The following is a 19650-nucleotide window of genomic DNA, read 5'->3' as shown; positions in this document are numbered from 1 at the left end:
CAGATGGACAGAAAATAGTGGAAAGACAAAACTTTGTGAAAAACTGGAAAATTACTTGCATTTGTGGTTTTGGCAGTAGTAGGAAAAGCTTCAAGCTCTCAGTTCCTAACTCAGCAAGAACACTATACTTGGCCGCTTACCCTGGACCTTCCTGAACAAAACCCCAGCTCAGACGTACTGTGGGTTCCCTCCCTTTAACGGGGTGATTACTGATGTTCAAGGAGGCGGCCGGGGTTTCGTGTGTCTGTCCAAGGAAAATGTTCGCTCTGGTGCTTCGTACAAATACCCTATAATGGGGCTTCCTCGTGAAATGGGTTCAGGACTCGGGCTTCTACTGGGCAAGCCTTCGGGACCGGCCGAGGGCTAGACTTTCATTAGTTACGGTACCACCAGTGCAGAGTGGAAGTAAGGAAGACTCTAAGATAGGCGTTAGTGCTTCCAGGAAATTTTTCTTCTGTTTATTTGTAAACCGAGTAAAACAGGTTGCAGGGTTGTGCTAAAAAAAAATACCACGGTATTGCAGATGCAGCGCAATGCTTTAACTGTAGCTGGAATGTAGTGGTTATTGTGAGTACCAATGTTTATCGTTTACTGACTTGTTTGTTTCCAGAATCCATCTGTTTTAAGAGCGGCTGGAAGCAGTGGTATGTGTGAACAGGGTGCGGTTGTTAGTTGAGAGACGTTGTTGACAAGCATTTAGTGCTCGTTATGCGGTTACGACGACGTGCGCGGAGACAACATCAATATTTTGTATGGCTGCTATGATCTGGCAGTGACTTCCCCCCTTGAGAAAGTTTAAATGTATACCAGCTTCTGCCAGGGACCTCTCCTTTAAAAAGGTGGTAGTGCGACAGCGAGTTCGCTCTCTGAACAACGATGTTGCTCCCTCAGACGCAGACCACAGAATAAGGCAGCTGCAGAGCGAGAGACGGTGCTTATAAGCTACCACACTTTATGACGTCACAGTATGCTTTAAGGTTATTGGTTACTTTGCTGTATACCGAGAAGTAACCCAGTTCCTGATTGGTCAACGTTTCGCAAAGGCGCAGATGATTCTTGTGTGTTATTATGCCAACTATCTACAGGCTGTTACTGAAATGGAGGGCAGCTGAATTTTATGATAAATTGATATATTCTTGACATATCGACATAGTCAAGTGGTATTTTAAGAATATACTGATCGAAACATTGCTACTTTTCCCTTAGTAGACAATACTCATAGTCAATACAACAAATGGTAGATAACTGTTACCCTTAGCTACGACCAGCAATAAAAAATGCATACAGTACATCCTAGGACTCACGTGGGAGGATAGAGTCCCTCACTCACAAATTCTCCAGCAGGCGAAGTGAACCAGCATAAAAACCAAGCTGGCTAAAAAGCAATTGAGATGGGTCAGACACGTGTTCTGCATGCCTGAGCACATCCTCCCCCGCCAGGTTCTGTATGGCCAACTCCCTGTGGCACGTTGCAACTCAGGGGAACAGTAGAAGAGATATAAAGATCATATAAGGACAACTCTGAAGAAGTGGAACATCACACCAAAAGATCTTGAAACCAATGCATCGGACAGAAAACAATGGTGAGCCCTCTTTAGCAAAGAAACCATTCATTTCGATGAAGCTTAGAACCTGGCGAAAGACGAGCGTAGACAACAGAGGCGCAACCAAAACAGTAATCCCAGTAAACCCGGATTTAACATGCTAACTTTATGGCAGAGTTTTCGGATCCAGGATTGGTCTGCACAGTCACACACATTGACACCAAAGACAATGAGAAACGCACCAACCTTGTGAGTATAGCATGGGTCTCCCTTTGTAGCAGAAGGACAGCTTTAAGTAAGAGAGAGAGAGAGAGAGAGAGAGAGAGAGAGAGAGAGAGAGAGAGAGAGAGAGAGAGAGAGAGAGAGAGAGAGAGAGAGAGAGTGTCAGACATGCATGCAGATACACACGATAACTGGCTGGAGACACTGGTGGTTGTTGAGCTTTATCATTTCTATAATCCCTTTTTTTTTTCCCTCAATTTGATGACTATTTTCAACTAGTATTTCTTTTTCATCTTTTTTTAGAGTCACTAGATTATTAAGTTAGCAAAATAAATCATTAAACCATTATATAAGCCACTAAAAATTTATTAAATGGTACAAAGTGGAAGAAAGTGGCTGGGAAATATATGTTCGAGCGAGTAAGAACTAAATATGACCATCAATGAGGTGGTAGGATGTGATAGGAAGCGTTAGGAGAAACACAGTGAGCTGGTTTGGCCATGTGGAAAGGATGGAGAGTGAGAGACTGACGAGGAGAGTGTATGTGAATGAGGTGGAGGGGGGGAGAGGGAGGGGGAGGCCAAGGATGAGATGGAGGGATGGAGTGGAGAGGTATATGAGAGAAGGGGGTGTGGGCTGGGAGCACGGCAATGAAATGGCCGGGGACAGGACGATATGGAGGCGATCTGTGTGTGGCCACCCCTTACGAGATTAAGGCGTCTGACAATAGATAGATAGATAGAACTAGGTGGTGCAGTACAACGCCACAACTGTGTTACTTTGGAGAATATTTAAGCTACTGCGGATTTAAAACATTGTCGGAAAGCTGTTTTGAATGTTACATAGAAGGCCTTTCTTCAAAATTCGTCACCATAATGCTGGCATATCTATACACATGGCCAAATTAAGCACCAAGACTCATTTATTCCGAAAACCATGACACCCACGACGGATCTATGCACATCGTTAGAAAACTTATAAAAAGGAACTCATATTAATTTTTGGTTTTTCTCAAAATTCGCTGCAATATTGCTTAAAAAAGGGCAAATCTAAGCAACACAACTAACTCATTTCGGATATTACTAAAGCTACAGAATACTTACGCACATCCTTGGAAAAGTTATGGAAAAGTAATAGTGTTATTTAAATGGCTTTTCTCAAAATTTAAAAGCGGACACGAATATCAAGCAATGGGTCAGGCGATTTGTTTGTGGCCACCCCAAACGGGATTGAGGCGTCTGGCAATAGATAGATAGACTACTGAACATTTCTTTTAGCTACAAGGTATCTCGCTGAAACAATGTTAAACTTTCGAGTGTGGACGTCTATCTTTTAGCAACTGCATGGCTCGTTGCAATCTGAAGTGAAGTCCTTGGTATTATGAAAACTCCTGCTGCATATTTTTAGCATCTTTTGCGAAACGTTCAGTATTGTATACATGACCACCTGAATGTTGGTGACTTTATCGGGTTGAACTGTTGGACATTATGCTACAGAAAAAACATGATGAAAGCATCGGTATATCTAAATATCATCTAAACTTTATCGCCTCATCAGGAGAATAGGAGCCCGTGGCAATGCAGCTTAGTCCTGACATTGGAAGTGAGTGACCAGTCGGCCTTCGCTTAGCGGCATTATGTGAGGCATGAACTCCTCCCAATTCGGATGTAATGTTTTATGGGTCACATCCGGTTGAGTTTATTATTTTCACCAGGCCACTAAGACGTGTTTTTGATTACATGGTTACGATCCAAAGTAATAAAAAGTTTCCTTGGCTGTAGGGAAAAAATAAGTGAATGGATGGTGGGCACCTTACCAACCACATACAAATGTTTAATGATTTCTCTCTCTCTCTCTCTCTCTCTCTTTCAACACACCATGCAACCCCCCACTCACCCGCCCACTATTGCTCTTCCACTAACGCCTAAACTCTCTTTGTACTTTGACAGATTCTATTTCTAACAGTATAAAAGTCTGAGGGATAGTACTCTCGAGGGGTGTTATCCAGATTCTGTGAGATACCCGGCTAGGATAGTCGTTAGTAGCTGTGATAGACATGTTAGGTAGAGCTGGCTTGGGTCAATTGGCAGTTTAGGTTTGCTCTGTTGAATCCGTGACGTGATGGCTGAGCTGTTCTTAAAGATAATATATCATCTAAACTACAGACAGAGTTTGGTCGTCAATACGTCAAGACAAATAGGTAGGGTTTAATATTAAATGATGCCGATTATAATGAAAAAAGCACAGAAATCATTACACTTAGTCTGGTATGCCACTATTTTCTTTTTTTATAGTGCTACATTGAATACTGAAAACATATATATGTTAACTGAAGCAGCAATAATAAAAAAAAATAACAAGCCTGTTAAAACTTGCGTTGAAGGGAACGCCAAGATCAGTGAATGGCGAGGCGCTGCGTGTTTGATGAAGCTTTAAAAAGAAACTATCATATGGCGACGTTAAACGCGTTTTGCATTGCGACATGAAATACCTCTATAAACTTTAAAAAACCTTTTCTTTTATACAAGATCTGGGAAATATTGTTAATTCCCGGTGTGTTCCCTGTAATCAATAATGAAATCTATTAATTTCCGTATCACACACACAGTAATGATAGTCCAAAGCTGTATGTAACATGGTTACGCTATATTTCTGACTAATTATAAGTTGTCGTAATAAACATAAGTCTTGTCTACCACGCATCACAGTATAGCTCCCCCATCCACCTACTTCTTGTTTCCCTGACACACCTGAGCGTACGTGAGCTTGTGCTCGTGTGTGACTGTGTGGTGCGTGCGTGTGTAACATCGTGTTTGATGATAAGACAGGACACGCATGCACATACAGACAATATCCGTGGCTTGGTTGGGTCATTGATGGTTGTTGACCTAAATCATTCCAAAACATTTTCTTCCTGAGTATGGTAACTATTTCCAACCTAGTAGTTTCCTTTTTTGGGCAGTCTCTAAATAATTTCCTATGTATTTGTTATGTATCAAGGTTTGAAGTATGTATTTCTGAAGGATATACCACTATGCTTCGAAATGACCTGCAAACAACCACACTGTAAGAGTGCGTGCGTTAGTGATTGTGTGTGTGTGTGTGTGTGTGTGTGTGTGTGTGTGTGTGTGTGTGTGTGTGTGTGTGTGTGTGTGTGTGTTATGAGGGAATGGGTCAGGTATAGGGTGGGGGTAGTGTGAAGGGTCTCAGCAAGTAGGCCAAGACGGTACAAGAGAAGCTTTGGTGCGGAAAGGTGGCTGAGGCGTGTTGGAGAGGGGCTTAACACAGGGTGGAGGGCGGAAGGAGTAGCGTGGCAAGGGCAAGATTTATGAAGAGGAAGAAGAATGAGGAGTGAAGACACGGAAAATGAAAGTTGTTATAGGAAACTGAATGTCGAAACGATAAGGCGATGTGATTGATATGCGGCAGAAAATGACAATATTGGAGACACTGCTCGAAAGTAAAATGAAAAGAACAGAAATGCCAAACATGAAAAGTGAAGAAATGGCAAAGAGAATCCAGTAAAAGTGACACAAGTGAGACGTAATTTGTTGATTGAAATGGAACAATTACTGCCATAGGTGACTTCTGTAATTCTGATGTAATAAGCTGCCCCTATTCGCCCAGCGTTTGACATGAACACAACAAAAGATGCTTGAACACACACACACACACACACACACACACACACACACACACACACACACACACACACATTTTTATAGCGGTATTACTATTAATATATTATCATACCGCTGTTAGTGCTATAATTTTTACCATATACTCTATATACTGTACACTTTCTTTCCGTATTATTCCTGGTATAGCATTATGTTTCCTTATTTTCACTGCCTAATATTTGTTCCAGCATTCCTCAAGGTGAAACTTCGGGACGGCAATCATATGCTGTATTTAGATGAACCACTGCTTACATGTCCAGAATACGTCAATTTTCACTTTGTTTTGATAGTATCTCCGACTGAGGTGGATATATGCGTATAAAATTTTAATATCTTGTGTGTGTGTGTGTGTGTGTGTGTGTGTGTGTGTGTGTGTGTGTGTGTGTGTGTGTGTGTGTGTGTGTGTGTGTGTGTGTGTGTGTAGTAGGTACAAATGTAACAGGGATGCATGAGCTCTGATCCCCATTGCTGAGGGTTTCACTGATCCTCCTCCTCCTCTTCCTCCTCCTCCTCCTCCTCCTCCTCATCATCATCATCATCATCATAACCCTTGCTTCAGGAAACTGCAATAGACAAGTACAGAAGCAGGAGAACTATGAACAGAACGCCCGTTGAAACTGAGCCACACATTCATACTCTCATCATTCAAGCCTTGAAGAGTTTCCGCTCCACCTCACACATTAAATAACTCACAGAGGATTATAATGTGTGTGGGACGGAGCTAATCTTCAGACTGCCGGGTTTAATAAAAAGTGCAACCCTCGCCATATGCATCTACGTACAAAGCCTGTTCATTGGCGTCTTTTACTAATTAATCCCCTCACTTCCCCAACTTAGCTTATTCACACATTCACTTATGTCGGCAAACCACCTTCTTGGTATTCCATGCCTCTTTCTACCGTCAGACTCATTCACTTATACCGCTTTCACTTGCTCTTTATATGCATTTGTTCTCTCTTCTCCATGATACCCGCTATTTCTACCCTCTTCAGCCCTTTCATCAATGGAATTCCTTATTTCGCATCTATTACGAACATCAACATTTCTTAATCTATCCACCCTGCACAGCCCATTACATTCCTGAACAATCCTATTTTCCTCCCCATATTACGCTTGATTCTGTATCAACCTACCATTCCAAAGTCACACCCATACCTTAATGTGGACACTACTACACCATCATGCTATACATTTGTCGCTAATTTACTCAGACCTCTAATTCATACCAGGGAATTTATAGCACCATCCACCTTGCTTCCGCTGTTTACACACATTTACCTCTTTTTCTTTTTTTTTTCCTCTCACTGCACTTCAGTCCATCTACTCCTTCAGTATGTCAGGTCTGTTTCTGTACAGCAGCACACCACCACGTGAGACACTGTCTTTCTGAGCAGCCAGCATTTTACTCATATATAAATATATATATATTTGTGTGTGTGTGTGTGTGTGTGTGTGTGTGTGTGTGTGTGTGTGTGTGTGTGTGTGTGTGTGTGTGTGTGTGACATCTTCCATAATTCTTTTCTGTCCACTCTGTCATAAATTATGCTTTTTCAGATCCTACAGTCCTTACAGACTTTCGTACCCACAGACTTTTGAACTATTTGATCCACACATCCCCTGCCACTCCTGAATTCATCCTGTTCCACACCTTCCAGATTTTCTTGCCTTCCCAATCTCTTCTTACATATAGCTTGCCTACAACACCAAACAGATTTATTCCACATAATTTTTTGCACTCATTTCGGCCACTTTTACCGCCTCATACAAGGTACACTTACGGCTAGTACAAGTTCATGCATCCATGCTTTTCGACGTGTTTCCCACAAATAATAATCACACTCCCCACTCTACTGTCTTGTCATTTCCACAGGTAATGAACATCTGCAGCTTTCCTATCGCTCAGCCTTTGCACAGCATTCTCTGAGTCTGCTATTGGTTCATTCTCAGGCATCAGATTCCTTTCCTGTGCATCATTAGCCCAGCCCTGTTCAACGCTGCTCTACTATCGTCATTCCCATCCATCAGGTTTTCAGAAGTCTTTTCATTAGCTCCCTTTTCTCGTATCCATGTGTCAGCATTTACCCTTCTTACCCTTTCGATGTAAACAAACTTTTTCCCATAGTTTTACACGTCTTCAGGATGATCTTATACAGTTTCCCATTTCCAGAAAACAATAACACGTTTTATTTTCTTCCTAATTCTCCATTTATCCCTTTCTTTCTTCTTACTGGCTTATAGGAAATCCCTGACAACGCTATTGTAAGAGTAACATGATAACTAAATTTTAAAAAATACAGTATGTAATTAAGTTTATAATGATAATTTTTTGTAATATAATGATGATAGCTATCCATATGCAGTAAGTGTGTGTGTGTGTGTGTGTGTGTGTGTGTGTGTGTGTGTGTGTGTGTTTTAGCTTGATGGTTATCACCTATTTAATTAAATTTGCATAGCTTCCATTGCATATAATTACAGAACGTAATTTTGTGGCAGGTACCTGTGTATAATCTAATACCCAGAACCAAATGGAAGATGTATTTTTATTATATTAATTATAAATAGTTAATGGTGATCGTGTTCACATATTTGCAAATAAAGCAGAGGTGTGCCTTTAGCTTACCGCATATAATTTACTAAGCGATATAAAAGGTCAATGTCTTTATATATTTCAATGTTAGAAGTAAATGAAAACAGCCAGGTTCATCAGATTCACTGCTGAGATTACGCTGTGCAGTAAAGTGGAGAACGCATGGTGTGTGCTTATTTCTACCCCTGGGAATTAAAAAGAAAAAGGAATATCAATAACAACGCCACTGTTTCAACGAATCTGTGCATTTTCCTGTGCAGCTGCCCATCACCTCTTCGGTATTATGATTTTGATTCTGTATTCTACACCTCATAACCCCTGTAACTTGAAACATTTATTTTTACCCAGACAAATAATGACCTCTCATTTATCAGATTCTAAATGTGTCTTTATTTATGCTCCTTTGTTAACACACTGGTTCACTCAAGGCTGCTGTGTCCTTTCCGACAAGCTTCAACTACAGTATTCCATTATCTTCTCCAGTTCCTCCCTAGTATTTTTTCCCCGCCAAGATTTTTTTTTTCTTTCATACAGCCCTAACTGTATTCAGTCATTACTACACCAAAATTTCTTCTCTTGCGTTTGCTGGTAGCTCACTGTTGAAATATATATAAAAAAACGACAGTCAATGCACCTCTTGGTCCCATCTTGCCCTCCAGCCCGTTTAAACTTGTCCATGCTTATTACTTTCGCATGATCGCGAATGAAGTAAGTGGTCATACAAACTTCAGTGGTGTAATCTTTCACAATTCTGCCATCTCACCTGCACATATGACACACTAATTCAATTTCATACCGGTGTCAACATATTTCCTCCATACTGAGAATTTGTAACTGTCCACACTGCCTCAATGACTGCCCTGGGCCTTCTCTCTGTTCATATTTCTCCAAGTACCAGTACTTTTCATACAACGCCTTTCACATACGTTTGATTAAAAACTTCCTTTTCTGTCTCCCTAATACGATGGCGTGTGTGCTTTATCACGCTTTGAATCACCAGTCTCCTATATACCTGCTGATATGCCAAAATATATCTTAGTCTCATAAAACATTCCCTCCTTTGTGTCCCTTTTGCCTCTGCACAGCGACACCATACGTGAATTCTACCAGTATGTCTGTTCAGAGCTTGCAACAGTGAAATGCTTTGCCAGTCACTTCAGTTTACTTCCCCCTCTCAGTTGTCCCATGAGGTAATTCGTTTCAGTCTCAACCATCACTTCTCGGTTACCACTCCCCAATTTTTAGATATCTCACATTCTTTCCTCCAACATAGGGTTACTCTCTACCGCTCTTATAACAGAAGCTCCCACGTCAACCAAAGGCGCTACCATTGCCATGTGTTTCTTCTGCTGCATTTAGGAACACTTCAAACACTTGCTAATTAGTGTTGTGCCTCGCCATGCTGACATATCCTATCTCCATTTGCTTTCTAATTACGTAACTCCTGTAATCTAGTCCTCATCAGTATCAGTGGTGGTGAAAAATACACATACAGTAAGTCCCACAAATATGATTACAGTAACATCCACTACTCAGAGAATTTCCACAACATCTGTTAGTGTGGTAAAGTGACTGGGTGGCAGAAGCAAGGTAACCAATGTCTGTGTACTGGCAGGTGAAGGTGGCGGGGCTGGCGGTGTGTCCGGAGTGAGGGGGCGAGTGTGGGTGTGCATGGCAGTAGTTCTGGCAGGCGTGGCTGGCGTGTCCTTGGGCGTACCGCTGGCCCTACGCGTTGATCCCGGGGCTTCCCTGCACCAGCGACTCTCCACTGCCAGGTCGTTGCTCAGGGACACTCCACTCATCGACGGGTAGGTGGTCTGGCTCTGTCTCAGCGGGAGTTTCGTTTCTTGCCCGGGACACAGAAAAGCTTAGTTGAGATCTTGACAAGAAATTCAAGCATTACGAAGTGTATTTCAATATTTCAGTCACGGTGCAAAGTTGATCTGTCAGTCTCCTCATTAAGGTAAATGTCTTACTTACTGTGTGCATGGTAGGTCTATTTAACCATTATTCCATGAGAATAATTATCCCAGCACTGGAAATTAGGGCATAATGGGAATGTGAGGCGACAAGACCAGGGACCGGCTGGAGGAGGAAGTGAAGTTGAGGTAAGGAGCTTCCACAAGTATGTTAAGTCCTGTCCCGACTTTGCGTGTGAGAATGTTTCAGTACCCTTGGCATCAGAGGTTCATTAACTGATATCTTCTAGTGTTTAGTAATATGAGTGGTTGCTAAAATCTAGGTTTGTTGCTGAAAGGGTTTTAATATTTTTTTTCTTTTCCAATTTTCTTCTAAGAGATGGAAAGACGCGATAAGTTTGTCATGGAATCTGTACCACCAGCATCAACATCAGCATACCTCTCTTCCCCTAAAATACATGATGTGATGCTGTTTTAAAACCAGGAGTAGGGAAAATAATAATATCCGAGGAACTATCAGAGAGAGCATCGAGTGAAAGAAGCCACACAACGATTCTACTGGGCGCCCTTTTGTAATATCGTGGAGTGTGAATGCTAAAACAGTCAAAATTTCTCTTATATATTCTAGAAAACCAAGAGAACAACCAAACCGTGTCACTGTTTTCTCTGACCATACTTAATAGCATTACATTCTTTTTAAAATTCATTATGTTAGCCGTAGTGACGTATAATCTTGTATGAGATATATCGCTTCAGAGTTTATGGTAACATATAAGCAGCATAGTACAGCCTTTTTTTTTTTTTTTTAAAGAATGATTATTGCCCCGTTGCCAGCAGTACAGGGGTTTATTGCTTTGCTCGATGTGTGTGTGTGTGTGTGTGTGTGTGTGTGTGTGTGTGTGTGTGTGTCAAAATGTTTTGATCAGATCTGGACTAGCGTGAGAGATCAGAGAATCAGCCATGGATGAAACTATTTGATGGTAAGAAGAAAAGGTCAAAGGTCAAGATCAAAAGGCAAAAACAACACCAACAGTTTTGATTCAGTTTAAACCAAACGTAGTAGAAGGTTAGAGGGTCAGGGTAGGATGAAGTTATTTTATTTTGAGAAGTATTGGTTAATGGTCGACGTTATAGTAAAAGATCAGAGTCTGCTCCGTAACTGGAACAGTGGATTCGATTTTGTCTAAACTTACTGGATGGGTTGAAGGTCAGCCCAGAATTAAGTAGTTCAGCTTTTAGAACAATACAGCAAAGGTCATGACCACAGGGCAACGTCAACTTAGATTTTATATGATTTCTAATAAACTTGGTGGAAGGGTTGAGGATCAGGCAAAGATCGGTTAACGTCATTAGAGAACAATCGTCGGAGGTCAAGGCCACAAGACAAGGTCAAAAGTTCTGCTCTCAGACTTACTGCATGACGTGGGTGTTACAGTCTCTAAATAAACCTTCTTGTTAAATATGTAGGAGTTAACAAATCTTATTTAAATAAAAGTAAGAGCAAACATCAGTGCAACATATGGAACTGCACACAGCTTAGAGGCACTTGAAGAAGTTGCCAAGGGTCAAGGCTCAGCTTCAGGATACTGGGCCATCACCACGCTGGAAGAGGAGAACCCTATTATCCAGCTGAATATACAGCCAAACCCGGAGGGGAAGTACGTAGTTACTCCCAGGAATGAGGAGTCTGCAGTTTGGTTACATGTGTTTTTTGAGGATTGGTATGCCTTCATCTGGCTGCAGTTTCTTGAGGGTGTATAATCATAAGCATTCAACAGCTGCCTTCCACCAATGCCCCTTCAGTTTTCCCATTAGACAGTGGAGGCCCACCTACAGGCAACATCAGCTAAACACCTTACGATGAAGAGGGATAATGCTGTGACCTGGCAGGTACTTGTGTACATTTGTGGAACCCTGCCAGAAAATGTGGACTTTAGGGTGCTGGGGAAGGTACCTCTATTTGGTGCTGCTGGTATCAGCAGTATGATCACTGTCAGAGTGACTGAACTATTCTGCTAAGTGTGGGAAATGCAATAGTGGGTAGATGGAGGAGTAGTACTTGAAAATCACTAAAATGATTAAGTAACCTCTGACAAGTGTTCCAAATGTGGTGGTAGTCACCTTGCATGGCATGTTGAGGTACCCTGAGCAGCTTACTCCACCACCCTCCTATTTGGCCTTTGACCAGTTTTACTGTAGTGGAAACCTTCCACCATTACTACCATTTGGGAAAGGGGAATTATCCAGCACCAGCCTCCTCATAAAAAGAGGAGTAACCCTCCCAAACCTTAGCATCAGTTTAAACCTTGGCAACTATGACGAGTCCCAGTTGCCATTAGCAGACTGTTTCCAAGGCCACAGTAGAAGTCTAAACTACTTCCACTGCCATGATCACCACTCAGAATACTGCTGCCGCCAGTAACTAGAATGCAGCAGCCACTACAGCCAGAACCTCTCACCCACTGGCCATCACACTCATTGCCGACCAGTTGCACACCCTGAAGGTATGCTTCTGTTGGCTGGTGATGCGCAGGGTGAATGGTGCAGTTTCCACTCAGGGCACTAACATCGACTTCAGTTTCATGTTAGTGACTGATAGTTGATAAATGATCTGGAGGATGAAGCGCTTGCTGGCATGGCTGTGGTGGTGGACAAAAACAACATGATTGACATCTCATCATGTCAGTATCATCTCAGTATGGCATGGTCCGTGGCTTCTCAGCTTTCATCCCTAGCCAGTTCAAGATCCTGCCTGGAGTCAGAGGCAAGAGACTGAATATCACAGAGGCCATCATCAAGCAGGAGATTAACATGGTGCATCTCCAGGGAACAAGTGCGATAGGATCAAGATCTGAGGGTAATTCCTTGCTGGTGTTTGCTGATGGAAATTGGTTCTCTATTTCCAACTAGTTTAAGTGTACACATACTGTAAAAATAATAACAACAAGGAGCACTCAGAGAGTGCAACATCCGGACCTGCTGTCTGGTTCGAGGGCCAAACATTTGGCTTTACCCTGTGACCTTGACCTTCAGCAGATTTATCTTCATTTTTGTGCAACCCATAACCTTTCCACCAATTTTGGTTCAGATCGTCAGAACTGTATTTGAACAGTGACTTTGATATTTTACCTTCCCCTGTGAGCTTGACTTTGACTGACTGTTCTCCAAATCGAATCTCATCCTTGTCATAACCTGAACTATGACACAAAGATCAAAACCATTTAGTCTGATCTTGTGATGTGACCTTTTAACCTATTGTTTCCAAAAGCAATAGATCATCCTCTAAACTCATGATAGTCACACAGTTGACGAACACGCTTAATTCACATTAGCACAGTATGACTAATTCAAAGTGAGAAAAGAGCTACACAGAATCATCCCTTGTCACTGTAATCACTGACTTTTATCATTAAGCCTTATAGTGTTCCTTGTTAACCTTCCATTTTAAGTAATCAACTGTTACAATATACTTTACAAATTTAAGAAGCACTGGTTCAGACATATACACAAGTACAGTTACGAAGAGTAGCGGCAAAACGCAAACATACAGTAAATGTATAATAAAAAAAAGTTCAATTATCAGTGTCAATAAAAATAATGTTGGCATTCATACCATTGCTCTACAGCCAAATTATCAGCCAAGAGTGAATCTCGTGTACTGGTATCGAGGGTAAACGATTATTTATGTCAAGCCAGCTGACTGTCAGTTCCTGAATGAAATTTGTTCGTTTAGTCTGGCCACCGACTTACATGAGTAGTCTACTCTCAACTCATTAATTCTTTACTTGAGTGGGTGTCTTACCAACATGTTCGATTATCTAATGGAAACACGATATAAACATTATGTCTTTGTTCTCTCTGGTAATTATTTCCCTATAATGAATGAGCTATTCTGGCAGCTGTTTGCACATTAGTAGTTACGAGGTGATTGTAGGCCTCCAAGAAATGTTTCTTTTAATCTCACTTTCTTAAAAAAAACACGATAACATATCCAAGTATGCCAGAGCATTGTGTATACTAACCTTTCTTTTCTAAGTATCTTGATCCTTCGACTTTCTACCTTGTATATCTTTCAGACATGGTTTATGATCCTGGCTCTCATTTACTAAGCCTTGGTAGTCGCGCCTCAAAACTTCTGATCCCTCGTCTCATGTTCTTGTCACTGAGAGTTCCTTTATTTCCCACCCAGATACATCGCTTTCTCACTCACTTTGTTTCCCTGCCAGAGAGAAGTACTGTATGCAGAGAAATGACTCCATATTAATTAACTTTTTGCCTCTGTAGGTTTCCGCAGTATTAACAGTGTAGGAAATATGACATTAACGTATGGCCCTTCTCTGCATATGGCGTTTATTATACATGCTGTTATACCATACTCTGATTCTTCTACTGATTGCTTCCATGTCGTTTGCCAATTTCACTGTAAACCCTTCAGCCCCAAGGCATCTTTCTTATTTTTTTTTTTTTAAATGTCAAGAGATATTATTCAGCTTAGAGAAGACTCTTTGAACCGAGGTATTTAGTTAAATCCATGAATAACATCTTCTCTGCTAGGGGTCATTCTTAAGTTGAAAAATTCACTTAGATAAAACAGGACTATAATATGAAAGATCCCTGTGCTATAGCAGTTCAGATATCATTCTTGGTGTTTCTTCACTGCTTCCATTAACCTGCTAATAATTACACTGTATAACAAGGTCTTTACCCCTCTTCTCCACAGCCACAATGACCTGCCGTGGAACATCCGCAAGTTCATGCACAATCGCCTTCACAGTTTCAACTTCACGGCTGAGCTCAAGAAACTTCGGCCGTGGTCCCGGTCCTCCTGGTCCCACACTGACCTCCCCAGGCTGAAGGAGGGCATGGTGGGGGCACAGGTGGGTTGGGCGGGGATAGGATGGGGCTGTGGAAGGACATGGCTGGAGTCCTAGTGGGTTGGGATGGGGATGGATGGAGCTGTGGGAGGGCATAGTTGAGGCCCTTGTGGATTGGGCTGGGGTTGAATGGGGCTACGGGAGGGCATGGTGGGGACATTGGCAAATTGGGGTGGGGTTGGGCGGGGCTGTGGGAGGGTATGGTTGGGGCCTTTATGAGTTAGGTTGGGGGGCGTACGGGGGCTGAGGGAGGGCATAGTGTGGACTCAGGTGGCTTGGGCTTTGTGGCAGACAGAGGTTGAAGAAGGAAGTGGTGAGGGCGAACGTGAGATAGGTTGTGGGTGTAAGAGGATCACACTGCAAATGGATGGATGAAGAACATATGGAAAAGAGTTTGGCGCCCATTTTTTATTTGGTTGTCAACAGGGTGACTAACAAGTGTATGTGAAATGCAGCAGTAGTGAAAAACAAGAACTTCGTGGCCCTATCAGGCTCCTCAGCACTTGTCCAAATTAGAGCTGTTTTTGAACTATGTTTCACTCTGGAGCAATTACCACCACTGCCATCATCATCACAGCTACCATTGCCACCACCACCACAGCTACCACCACAACTACAGCTACCAACGCCACCACAATATCATCACCACTACCATCACAGCTACTACCACCACCACCATCATCCCAGCTACCACCACCACCACCACCATAACAGCTGCCACCACCATCATCATCACAGCTACTACCATCACCACCACCATTACCATCATCATCACCACAGCTACCACTACCACCATCATCAAAACAATCATTACCACCACCACAGCTACCACCACCACCATCATCAAAACAATCACCACCACCACCACCACCACCACCGTCATCAATCCACCACCACCACAGCTACCACCACCACCACCACCACCACCACCACCGTCATCAATCCACCACCACTACAGCTACCACCACCACCACCATCAAAACAATCACCACCACCACCACCACCACCACCACCACCACCACCGTCATCAATCCACCACCACCACCACCACCACCACAGCTCCCACCACAAACACAGCTACCATCACCACCACCATCATCATCCCAGCTGCCACCACCACCTTAACAGATCACCATCACAACTACCTCCAAAACCGCCACCACCACCGCCACAGCTACCATCATTTTCTGCTGAATAATATCGTCTAATCGTAGCTTCAATGCAGTAACGAACATTGGACTGTAGATGTAAAACACCTTCTCTCTCTCTCTCTCTCTCTTCGAAGATGTATGAAACTCCATGGAAATGCCCCAACACCTCATCCACATGTGTGTATTGTAACACTGATGGGGACAGTTGTTAAGGTCCAAAACACCCCTTTAGAAAACATCAACTGTCATCAAATTAAAACTAACCTATGTGGACCCAATTCCAACCATCTTGCCAAGTTTCATCAAAATCTTTTTTTCTGGTTTTGGCTGTAACACACACACACACACACACACACACACACACACACACACACACACACACACACACACACACACACACACACACACACACACACACACACACACACACACACACACACACACACACACTGCTACTGGTGCTGCCTGCCATTAACCTGGACAATGAAGTGTCAAGTGACCATGTGACGTCCTGTCTCGGCTAGCCCTGGATCAAGTGTCCATCAGTGTTGACTCAGCTGAGACCCAGTTGGAGCACAGCATACCACCACTGATAAGGGTCAACCTGTACTGAATCACAAGGAGAGAAAGGAGGTGGAGCCTAACCCAACCAATGAGGACCACTCCCTATAGGATGCACCAGCCAGTATCAGCTGAATAACCTGTTGTATAACCTGTTGTGACCATCCCCTTGAAGAATGAACACAACAGATACGATGGTGCTGGTCAGATTGCTCAGTGGAGGAAAAAGAGGTTTGGCTACTGGGATATATGAGGAGTGGCTAGAGGTGGTCGAACAGTACTTCCCTATACTCTCCAGCCTCCTCTAAGTCACTCTCTTAGTTCAGTGATATAGTGTAAGACGTACTCCAAGACATCGAGTCGTAGGCTAAGAACATTTATTTAACTTGCACATAGCAGCCTAGTAATGTAACTGTTCCCCTTTAGTACTTTATTAACTGACGTGTTTGATCCTGTTTGAGTAGTTTGAATTTATGGAAGTGAAAATGTGATGATAAAGTTCACTATAGTCGCGGTGCACGACTCTGAGGTTGTCATTATCGTACCTTGGCGACCTATCTGTCAACAGTGCGTCCGATTTCATATCATATTATTATACACGAACATATACACGAATCACACGTGTATCATATTATACACGAAATCGGAAGCACCGTTGATGGGTAGGTTGCCAGGGTACGATAATAATAACCTCTGGGTCGTGTGCTGCTACTATAGATGCAATTGCCAGATTTCATTTTTCAAAAGGTACAGTGACTTATCCGTGACAGAGACAAGTAGCCTAAACACAACAGATTTGGTCACCCCTGTGGGTGTGGCAAACATATGTAACCTACTGAGTAAGTAATTTACCATTATATTGTATTACACGTACAATTTGAACTCAGTATTGGCATACCTTGAAGAAACACACACACACACACACACACACACACACACACACACACACATATATATATATATATATATATATATATATATATATATATATTAGCTGTTGCAGACATTTAATCGAAATGGAACCTATAGAATCAATTACCAGGCCTGCCATACCAGCACTACTCATTAGAGCATTTGTGGCTTGTAAGTGTTGCAGAAGGAGGACGAGAATACTAAGACATAAAGGTAACTGGTTACTTTGAATTGCTATAATTCAAGGCCATGACTGAACCCCGTACACGCAACTTTGTCAACGCAGGAAATCTTTCTACTGAGTACTCGTAAGTAGTTGGCAGAAGCCACGGGCTTGTGACCGCAGTGAAATTGCAGTAGCCTAGATGATTGCTCTGTTTTTTTTTTTTTTTTTTTTTTTTTAACCCTCTGTGGCGGTGACTATAGCTGGGTCACAGCAGTGAAAACTCATCCCATTGCTTGGGCTTATTATGGTAACAACTCATTGCAACAAAACAGATTAATGTCCTCGTATCTCTTATTTAAAATGAATATTGATTCAACTTCTCTACCATATGATTGGCTGGAAGTTAGTCAGTGACTGTGTTCTTTTCTTTCATTACTACTAGAAGTAAAGTGTGTGGCGTAAATAACCCATGCTCATTTGCTTGCAGTTCTGGGTGAGTTATGTGCCGTGTGAGAGTCAGCTGCTCAATGCGGTGCAGCTAACTATAGAACAGATTGACCTCATCAAGCGACTCATCGACCAGTATCCACAGCATCTTAAGCTCGTCACTTCGGCAGATGGTACGCTCAATTTTGATATATAAAGTTCTCGTTAATTAGGCATTAGTGATCAAGAAAAGCAATCTATATGATTACAAACAAGATGCAATACAGATTGCTTGACACTCATTGGCTCTTGTGATTCATTCTCATCTGAACCCAATCAGATGACTTTAGGTGAAATAGAATACTTGAGTTGTTCTGACCATAAGAGAGTTAATAGTGCCAGTATTAACACTCAGGCTGTCATGACTAACTACAAGCTGAAGAATATAATCTGAGTTTAGCTGGAATAGAGCACTGGAATTGTCCCCACCATGAGACGGTGAAAGGAATGGACATGGCTGCATGCCCCATATTTTGTTAATTTACATTACTGTCGGACACTCCCAACGGCCGGCCTAGAAAATGTTACTTAGTTGCTGACGTACCAAAAGACAACCATCTTACGTTTGGCATCCCAGTTCCCATCAGCCTGGCACCAGCCTGCAGCCTTGATTGTCATGGTGTGATACTGGTAGCCTCTTACGTGAACCTTGTGTGTTTAAAATAGCCCTTACCTGCCCAAGAACCTCCAGATATAATGAACATATAAAATATATATTGCATACATGTCAGTTAAAAGATGAAAAAAAAAATCAGTTAAAATAAATATGGCATAATGCTTAGCCATCACTAACAACTTGGGCTGCTGCAAGATGGGGCTTACCCTGACATAGGTTGGTCGGTGGGGCTGTAGTGCCCTGCCAGGTAGGATTGTTGCTTCTAATGACTCTTCCGTCTTTCCATCCCTATTCCCTCAACTTTAGTTACATTTATATAGTATATGTTTTCTTGGACTTTACTCGTACCTTTAACAGTGTCCGGCAGATTACAACGAACAGTTTTACTCTTAAGATATTATCGGATGTGGGTACATTTTCTTTATATCAATGTGAAATGTGATGTATAACTACTTTTACTAACTCCCCGTAAACGGACAGTGAAAAAGTTGCTTATTATCCTGTAATTAGTGTGTGCTTAACTAAGTGGTGTGCTTGTTAACCATGCGCACCTGATCAGCTGAAAAAAACGATAGGACACACCTGCCCCACAGAGCTATTTACCTGGTGCTCCTGTGCAAACACTCACTATACACAAACAAGTACACAGACTCGGGTGGGCAAAAGGGGAGGTGATCGTAACTTCCCTCAAGGGTCATTTCCCACCCCTGAGCCACTCCACCACCCCACGCCCTCTCTTCCCCCTCATTATTTTCCTCCTTCCCCTCCCTGTTGCATAGCTCACTCTTAGTCCTCTCTTTTTATGCCATATTCTTACTCTTCCTTAAATCATTCATTTATGTTTCTCTCTATATTTTCCTTTCCACTTTCTTCTTCTTATGCTTGCTTTATACTGTTAGGTACTTCTCCAAACAGTATCTGCCCTTCCTTCC

At 42.3% G+C, this 19650-nt stretch overlaps 1 protein-coding gene across 1 annotated transcript in view; it reads left to right on the top strand.

The window, feature by feature from the left end:
* LOC145411726 (dipeptidase 1-like) overlaps positions 1-19650 on the top strand; it is a 65455-nt gene that overhangs the window by 26908 nt on the left and 18897 nt on the right. Inside the window, exons 5-8 of the mRNA XM_080281740.1 lie at positions 8743-8766; positions 9649-9841; positions 14673-14829; positions 18104-18236. Of these exons, the coding sequence (XP_080137866.1) occupies positions 8743-8766; positions 9649-9841; positions 14673-14829; positions 18104-18236 (507 nt within the window). The remainder of the gene's footprint in view (positions 1-8742; positions 8767-9648; positions 9842-14672; positions 14830-18103; positions 18237-19650) is intronic.

This window comes from Coenobita brevimanus, chromosome 1 (genome assembly GCF_032717465.1).
Source record: "Coenobita brevimanus isolate Jiangsu-jjx chromosome 1, ASM3271746v2, whole genome shotgun sequence".
Taxonomy (NCBI): domain Eukaryota; kingdom Metazoa; phylum Arthropoda; class Malacostraca; order Decapoda; family Coenobitidae; genus Coenobita; species Coenobita brevimanus.
This window is presented reverse-complemented; position numbering and strand designations above follow the sequence as displayed.